We start from the raw sequence: 9,707 nt of genomic DNA on the forward strand, positions 1-9,707 counted from the left end.
CGGCTAAGCCCAAAAAGCCCGCGGGAGCGGCTAAGAAGCCCAAGAAGGCGACGGGGACGGCCACCCCGAAGAAGAGCGCCAAAAAGACTCCAAAGAAGGCGAAGAAGCCTGCCGCGGCTGCAGGAGCCAAAAAAGCAAAGAGCCCCAAAAAAGCGAGAGCCGCCAAGCCTAAGAAGGCGCCCAAGAGCCCAGCGAAGGCCAAAGCGGTGAAACCTAAGGCGGCTAAACCAAAGACCGCCAAGCCCAAGGCAGCCAAGCCAAAGAAGGCGGCAGCCAAGAAGAAATAGGAAGTCCCTTTGGCCAACGGCTTACAAGCTCTACACAACCCAAAGGCTCTTTTCAGAGCCACCCACAGATCTCCGGAAAAGAGCTGTTGCACACTCTTAAGGGGGCGTGGCTGGGAGGAAAAGGCTGCGAGTTAAAGGGCGGGCCTCCGGGGACGGGAGGTGGGTCTTCATAGCGATTCATTTAAAACCTGTGGGAGGTGTAGCGGGCCGGGTATTTTGTCTGTCCCGAGTTTGGTTGGGTAGAAGGCCCACATCTTGCACACGTTTGGGAGTCAGGACTGATTCCGTTCGTGTTGCCCTAGCGCTATCTTCTAAGTATCCATTGCACAAATGTTAAGGTTAACGAACGTGAACTTGAAGGTGACCCAGCTCACCTTCAAGTTGATGTATGTGGTGGCTGCAAATTATTAGCTGTCCCAGGCGCAGGATAAGGCGTTTGCCCACCAACTTCATCAGCAGGACACTTAGATGGCTGCTAGTTGCGTGCAAACCCAATGCACCGAGTTATTAAAACTAACCCGTTCTAGGCTAAGCAGCCTTCTCTTAGCGGTGAAATACAGAGTGCAACTACTTGAAAAAACTATTTATACTAGCTGTGAGTAGCCTAGTCCAAGCCCTCTGATTGGGTCGAAGCAAAGTAAGTTAACAGCCAATGGAAACGTAGACCTGCAAGTTTCATTTACATTCGTGTTTGTGACGCCACAATAAAATTAATCCAATCGTGAGCGAAACCTTACTAACCTCATTTGAATACCGCATCTATAAATAAATGTGGCCTCACCCTGACTGACTATTTTCCCAGGTGTTAGCCTTGCAGTTCTAACTTTTAACGCTGCTATGCCTGAACCCACCAAATCTGCTCCCGCCCCGAAGAAGGGGTCCAAGAAAGCGGTGACTAAGGCGCAGAAGAAGGATGGCAAGAAGCGCAAGCGCAGCCGCAAGGAGAGCTACTCCGTGTACGTGTACAAGGTGCTGAAGCAGGTCCACCCGGACACTGGCATCTCGTCCAAAGCCATGGGCATCATGAACTCCTTTGTCAACGACATCTTCGAGCGCATCGCGGGTGAGGCCTCGCGGCTGGCGCATTACAACAAGCGCTCGACCATCACGTCCCGGGAGATCCAGACGGCCGTGCGGCTGCTGCTGCCCGGGGAGCTGGCCAAGCACGCCGTGTCCGAGGGCACTAAGGCCGTCACCAAGTACACCAGCTCCAAATAAATTTGCCAAGTAAGCATCTTTACTGTTAACCCCAAAGGCTCTTTTAAGAGCCACGCATGCTCTCAGCAAATGAGTTGTAATTGTTTAATTCCAAAGACTACTTTTTGAGTTCCCCCAAATTTAAAGTTTCGTTGCCATGCTTTAGTGCTCCAATAACAGCTACTTAGGAAATACTTATGAAGAACCTACGCAATAACTATGTGCCATAGGTTGCGGGTTCACTGTGGGCAAGTACCGATGAATTATTTAATGTCACCTAACTAAATGTTAGTTTGCACTCAAAATGCCATTTCAAGGGTACACCTTTCCTTTCCGTGTGTAGGTCTCCAAGTTGATCCTGGCGTTGTTCCAGAACTTGCGGATGACAGATTACCCAGAGCAGGAAACAGCATGCTCTGACAACTTCATTCTGCACTTTTTCTATTCTATTTTTCTTTTTTCTTTTTCAAGCCATGTAGACATATCTGAAAAAAGGCTGAAGACAATGTGAGTTTTCACAGATATATTGCAAAGGCTTTACTGGTTTGCTTGCTTTGTAATTGGTGCAGTTCTGCTTGAGGTTCTGAGCAGCGGCAGGGGAGGTAAAGGAGAAGCCCAAACTATCCTAAAGGATCCGACGGAAGGGAAAAGGAAAGGGAAGCCGTCTTTGAAATCCCTTGAAATCCTCTCAGCTACTCTATCTTCTTTCCCAGAAAGTCCTAATTAATTCTTAGTCCTGGGGGCGGGGCAGCATTCAGCTTTAATATTCTCTGGGTCAAAAGAGAGAAGCCCAAACTCTCAATCGGTTAATGTGTCGGAATCAGGGCTTAAGCCCCCTTTTCAGCACCCTTACCGCTTTACCGAATGTCCCCGAGCATCAAGGGTAGAGAGGAAGTAGAAAGGGAAGGGCAGGCAGCCCCTTCTGGCAGCAGTTGGCTTTTGCTGCACTAAGTCGGATAGCCTTAAGTGTTTTCATTGCTGGGGAAGATAAAACCTCTGAAAGGAAGTGGGGGCGGGGGAGCCTGTGGCAGGAAGGAAAGGAATCGATAATCAGAGGTGGCCAAGAAAATTGCAAAGTAGATGAGGCTGGACTGGGAGTGAAGTGCTGATTGAGATGGAAAATCTCAATGGTAGGCAGTGGTATTGTAGGCTGAGAGAAGAATGAATTTAGAAACTCTAGGGTTCTCACATCTCCCAAACAGAGAGATTCATGGATCATGGGGATAGATTTTCCATAATAAGGCAATCTGGGTACTTGGATGGACAATTAAAATTTAGAAACGTATTTTTTAAAATTATAAAAACAACAAAGAGCCACTACAAAAGTAAGGAACTCTCAGACCCAGGGGTTTGGTCCATGTTGAAACCACAAGCGCCTCAGCTGGCGTCACCCAAACCTAAGCTGTGTTTTTTATGGTGTTATGTGAAGACTGGCCCTGGTGGGGAGCCTGATAAGAACTCTTTTCCAGTGAAGCTGAGACACCAGACCAGAATAAACTAGTAATAAACATGCACACATACAACTCATCATTGATGATTGCAAAGTTGGCCCTGAGCCTTGTTGCCTGGCAAGCGGATGCTACTGCTGAGAATTTGGACTATAAGCCAGCCTTCGCTCTTACTCATTTCATCATTAATACTGCGAGGATTCAAAACACCCAGGGTGCAGAGTTCCTACTGTGGCGCAGTGGTTAAAGAATCCAACTAGGAACTATGAGGTTTCGGGTTCAATCCCTGGCCTTGCTCAGTGGGTTAAGGATCCGGCGTTGCCGTGAGCTGTGGTGTAGGTCACAGACACGACTCAGATCCTTGTTGCTGTGGCTGTGGTGTAGGCCGATGGCTACAGTTCTGATTAGACCCCTAGCCTGGGAATCTCCATATGCTGCAGAAGCAGCCCTAGAAAAGGCAAAAAGACAAAAGAAAAAAACAACCAGGGTGGGAATTTATTTTAGGGATATTCCAAACTGGTTTGATGCCCTTGAGCACCTGATAAAAGCAAATGCAAATCCTCCCTGGAAGAATAAACTTCCTTCTAGGCCCCAATAAATCTCCGTAGATAAATATCCAAGAAAATGAATGAGCAGCTACACAACCAAAATTAACCAAACATACCATGAAACAAGACAACAGGAACAAGAGCAATAGACAATGCAAAAAAAAGCACGAATTAACAGATAATAGATTTCAAGTGACTAAATTTAATATCTTTAAAAAAACTGTAAAATATGTAAGACTACAAAGAATAATCACACAGATTTGAAAAAAATTCTAGAAATATAGATACATTTATTTCTAGAATTTTTGTTTTCTATATATGAGTATAGAAGACAAATATTATTCTATAACATGATATATGTAATTAATTAAAATCACCCAGTAAGTTTTTTATTTTGATTCCATTATAATTAATTAATTACATATATCATTTTTTATCCAAAATTCAGAGAGAAGAATGTATAAGTGAATTTAAGATATCTGGAATTGGAGTAATCTTGTGGCCTAGCAGGTTAAGGATCCAGCATTATTGCAGCAGCAGTTCTAGTCACTGCTGTGGTGCGGGTTCACTCCCTGGCCCAGGATTTTCCACATGCCTCCCACCTGTGCAAAAAAAAAAAAAAAAAAAAAAAAAAGGACCTGGAGTTAATAAAATTTTCTGGCATGCATCTAGTCATAGTAACAGGACAAACTGAAAATGATGTAAAGGTGAGATTTAAAGATTGTGGCTGATAACTTCTTAGAATTAATGGATTATTTCATATAATTTGAAATAAATGAGTGAAAAATATAATTAGAAATAAATGAGGAAGTTCCTGTTGTGGTACAGTGGAAATGAATCTGAGTCGTATCCATAAGGATGTGGGTTTGATTCCTGACTTGGCACAATGGGATCCTGTGTTGCTGTGAGCTGCAGTGTAGGTCACATACACAGCTTGGATCCCAAGTTGCTGTGGCTGTGGTGTACGCCGGCAGCTGTAGCTGCAGCTCCGATTCAACCCCTAGCCTGGGAACTTCCATATGCCACAGGTGCAGCCCTAAAAAACAGAAAAGAAAAGAAATAAATGAGTGAAAAATGATACAACATAAGGGGTTACTGTGTAACACTGAACCTAGCCCTATATGTCCTTACAACAAAGGTAATGCTGCTTTTCATGTGGTTGTAACTTCTAATCTATGTGAACACATCGTATCAGGCTGAAGCACTATGAAATTGGCGGGGGTGGGGTGGGGGGGTGGGAGTGAAGATAACTGAGTGATTATTTACATGTTTTTTGTATCTAGCTAATTACTAAATTCTATTAATGCTAATCAATATTTAATGGGCTGCCATGATTTTCATTGCATATTACACGATCATTAGCAAATAAAAAAGTTTGATATCCTCAGCAATAACTATTTTTCTTAACCTCTTTTATCATGTTATTATGTCAGATAAAATCACAGACTGTTCCGTATTAGACCTGATAGTAGGTGTCACCATCTTTTTCCTCTTTTATGTGCAAATAGCTTTGATAGTTCATGATTTATAATAACACTTTGTGTGTGTGTGCGTAGTCTTTATTGTGTGATGTCGTTTCCTTTTAATTCTATGTTAAATGTTTTTATTAAGAATGATTTACCAATTTGGGGCCTCTGATGAAAGCTTATCTTTTTCTCCTTTAACTTGTTACAATGAAGTATATGTAAATTCTTACATGTTAATTCGTACTTCCAATCCTAGGCCAAATGTTATTTGGTCATGTTTATTATTACCTTAAACAATGGCTGGATAAGGTTTAATATATTGCATGGATTTTTTTTTTTAATCTCTACTAGTCACACATGAAATCATTTTGTGATTTTCTGTTTTGAGTTTACCTTCATCAGATTCCATCATTAAGATTTATGAGGATTCTTGATGTGTGTTCAAATGCCATAATAAATTGTACCATGGCAATAGGGGGTTTTTTGGTATTTATTAGTATTTATTATAAATACTCTTTTATTTATTAATAGAGTATTTATTTATAAATCAATTTATTTAAGAGATAGTCATTGAATATCTCTGGGCTAGTCACTCACACAGACACTGGGGATACAAAGAGAAAGGTCCTTGACCTCCAGGAGCCCTCAGTTTTGGAAGATCATCAAGAAAGCTTACAGTGGAGTTCCCACTGTGGCTCAGTGGTAACGAATCTGACTAGCATCCATGAGGATGCGGGTTCAATCCCGGCCTCATGCAGTGGGTTAAGGATCTGGTGTTGCCATGAGCTGTAGGTTGCAGACATGGCTCAGATCAGGTCTGTGGCATAGCACAGCAGCTGCAGCTCTGATTTGACCCCTAGCCTGGGAACCTCCACATGCAATGGGTGAGGTCCTAAAAAGCGCGCGCGCGCGCGCACACACACACACACACACACACACACACACACTTACAGTTAACTGCTTTCATTTCCCTTTATCTTTCACTAAAGCCCAAACAAGTGTTTATTATTTATTACTCTTTGGAAATCTGCAAGCAGGTGAATAGACCTGGGCTCATGTGGGAACTACCAAAACCATTAAAATACGGGAAAAAAAAAAATTCATCCCAATTTTTGAGTAATAAAAATAGAGTAAGATTAATACCTGGGTGACATAGTGCAAAGCTAAGTAATTGTCCATAAGACTGCATTCACAGCTGACACCAACTGCAGGACTAGAGGCCTCTCCAAAACCACCCTCAGATTAGATCATTTATTTGAAAGACTCACAGAACTCACTAAAAGCTATTATAGTCAAGGCTAGGGTTTATTATAGCAAAAAGACACAAAGCCAAATCAGCAAAGGGAAGAGATGCATGGAGCTGAGTCTAGGAGTGTTCCAAACTCTGAGCTTCCAGTAGTCCTTTCACAGTGGAGTCATGGAGTGTTAACACCTTCCTGCATCAGTGTGACAGCACAGTATGTATTGCCAACTAGGGAAATTCACCCAAGCCTTGGTGTGCAGACTTTTATTTATTAGGGCTTTATCACCTATGCATGACTGCCTGAGGAGCTGATCTTTAGTATCCAGTTCATCTGGAGGTAGTGCAGATAATGGCCTGGCCCAAAACCCCCAGCATAAATGATCCTATTAGACTGTCCATTGTAGCTCAAGGCCTCCTGGTAAACAAAGATATTCTTATCATGCAGGACATTCCACAGGCCTGCAGATCACCTTCCAGCAAAGGGCAAAGGCCACACCTCTTTGGATAAGATTAATTTTGCACATAGTCATAGGAAAAACTATATTTTTTACAATTTTGAATTAGATATCTATCATTGACTATAACTGGAGTTCTACGACTATGTGCTTTTATGATTGTTCTGTCCCACAGTTTTGGATATTTAGATTACCTGGGAACACAGAAATTATAAGGAGATTTCTTAGAGAAGACTTATTTTTTGTATTTTATTCAGATAAAAAACTGCAGTAGTGGCCTCCTTGATTTATAGTCCCAACTGCATTCCAAACCGTAACTGTGAGAAAAGAAGACCTAGGAGAGATAGAGGTCACCTCTGGAAAAAGTTTAGAGTTCTTGAACTTCATGTTGTGCCTTGGGCATTGAATGCTAAATAGAAGAAAAGGCTCCCTTCCTTTGAATGAAGAATGGCACTTTGAGTGGTATTTCCTTTCGTAAACCATGAAATTTGCCACCATGCACAGGGAACAGGAATTGTACAAAAGTAAAGGAGTTATGCATTGAAATTTTGTTTAAAAGCTAACAATGAATGTTAATCTATATTTCATAAATAAAAAACAATATAGGGAGTTCCCGCGGTGGCTCAGCAATAATGAACCTGACTAGAATCCATGAGGACTCGGGTTCAATCCCTGGCCTCGCTCAGTGGGTTAAGGACCCGGAATTACTTTGAGCTGTGGTGTAGTTTACAGAGTATGCTTGGATCTGTTGTGGCTGTCGCTGTGGCTGTGGCTGTGGCATAGGCCAGCAGCTGTAGCTCTGATTCGACCCCCAGCCCGAGAACTTCCATATGCTGCAGGTGCAGGCCTTAAAAGCAAAAAGGAAAAAAAAAAACATAAATATGACAGCCAATGCATGGCTATTTTTCTAGGAAAGAAGGAGGAGGAGCATGGGGAAAAGAAGAAAAGTGGGAGAAATTGAGGAGGACTCAGAAAAAGAATGGAATAACAGGAGTACCCGTTGTGGCTCAGTGGTTAACGGATCCGACTAAGAACCATGAGGTTGTGGGTTTGATCCCTGGCCTTGCTCAGTGGATTAAGGATCCGGCATTGCCGTGGGCTGTGGTGCAGTTTGCATGTGTGGCTTGGATCTGGTGTTGCTGTGGCTCTGGTGTAGGCTGGTGTCTACAGCTCAGATTAGACCCCTAGCCTGGGAAAAAAAGAATGGAATAACAAACACTAAAACAAAAGGAAGAGAAAGGGCTTAGAGACTAAAGACAAGCCTGTATTAGACTATGATAGGAATGGGGGGGGGAGAGATGGATTGACTTTGTCATGTAATTGGTATTTCAGCTAGTTATAATAGCATTACATAAGTGACGTGTAATGTATGTAATCATTGCATAAGTGATACATTCTCCACATTTCTCAAGGTTTTGGTTGAGTGGATTGATTAAAATGGGATCATATCTGAGAGACTTTATCTAACCAGCACTTGTAAAATGCTATCTCTTTATCTTTTTTTTTTTTTTTTTTTTTTTTTTTTTGGCTGTGTGTGTAGCAGGCAAAAGTTCCAAGACCAGGGCTTGAACCCACACTACAGGTTTAACCAGAACCACAGCTGTGACAATGACAGGTTCTTAACCCAATGTGCCACAAGGGAACTCCTCTATCCCATTTTTTAACTTTCCTTACTCATTCTTCTTCACTATACTTAGTACTATCTGATATACATGTGTTTATTGCTTGTTTCTCCCCCCTTCCTCTTCTCAAGCCTATAAGCTCCATTGGGGCAGAGTTAGTCTTTTTTACTTCTGACTCCCTAATATTTTGGCTATGCCAGACGCAGAGTAGGCTCTCTAAGTATGTGCAGAATGACATAATTAATTAATTAAAATACAATACATCTATAACAACAGGGATGGAGGCCAGAGCTGGTTGTTGAAACGGTTCAACTGAATGAGTGATTCATCCTTTCTGGGTCTCTCTTTCTTCATCTATATAAGGAGAATAATAATAATACACTACTTAGAGTTTTTTGAAGATTAAGATAATTTATGTAAAGGTCTTAAAACAGTTATAGACATTTAGTAAGCACTTAGGCATTATTATATTTTTGTTAGTTACTGAATTAAAATGAAAATCAGACCAGCTAATTCTCTTCAGGTCAAAAACTAAAGAGAGAGATTATAAGCTTTTGAATGATTTGAATCCCACCCCAAGAAGGGTGGTTGTGGAATTTGGAACAAAGATTATATTATTGAGGAATATCACTTGATTAAGCCTGATTTGAGTCGTTTCCTGTTAAATGCTAATAATGACTAAAGTGTAGGTAATACTGGACCAGAGATGCTTCATAGCACATTATACAAGCATATGTAAAAAGAACCTTCTTCTATGTATAGCAAATATTAATGCAAAATGGCACCTAACATATAAACCTTTTTCATTTCTTCCATCAAGGGGGAGATACCAGTGCAGAGAAGAAATGAATGCAAACAGTAACTGAAAATGAGAATTTGGTATAGAAGTTATGAAGTATGACAACTGATCTGCCCGAGATGATTGATCATTGTGTCTATCACACTCAAATCCCACTTATCATGATTTACTGCACATTGATTTATCAAAAAGGAGATCATTCATTACCTGACTGGAAGAGCCTAAACAGGTGTTTTAACTTTTTCATTTTATTTTTATTTAAATTATGAAAATAGAATTTACTTCGGTTACAGGTCTAATTACCGGGAATACATTATTTACTCTGGACTACCTTTGTTGGGAGAAATCTGAATGAGAGAATGGCAAAACATCTGTAAATCAAATGGTACAGTTAATAAAATCTTTGGATAATTAGAATTCCGCCTTCAGTGTTGATTCAAATCCTTCTCCTAAGACTTCTGCTTTCTGGACATACATTTTTTTTTTTTTTAGAAGTAAATGTTTTATTCTTCCAACTAAATTCCAGTACTACAAGAGTAGTAAAACAATGATACACTGGGGGGGGGGGGGGAATGCAGCAGTAAACGTTTGTTAAAAAGACTGAGAGAATAAATAAAAGCTACCAAAAAAAAAAAGGAAATC

General features: G+C 41.2%; 1 protein-coding gene across 1 annotated transcript; it reads left to right on the top strand.

Annotated features, from left to right (window-relative positions):
* HIST1H2BD (histone cluster 1, H2bd) lies at positions 1,079 to 9,480 on the top strand. Its single transcript, NM_001243656.1, is given in 2 exon segments — positions 1,079 to 1,514; positions 9,087 to 9,480. A coding segment is annotated over 1 exon segment (381 nt). The 5' UTR covers positions 1,079 to 1,124; the 3' UTR covers positions 1,506 to 1,514; positions 9,087 to 9,480.

Source organism: Sus scrofa, chromosome 7 (genome assembly GCF_000003025.6).
Source record: "Sus scrofa isolate TJ Tabasco breed Duroc chromosome 7, Sscrofa11.1, whole genome shotgun sequence".
Lineage (NCBI taxonomy): Eukaryota > Metazoa > Chordata > Mammalia > Artiodactyla > Suidae > Sus > Sus scrofa.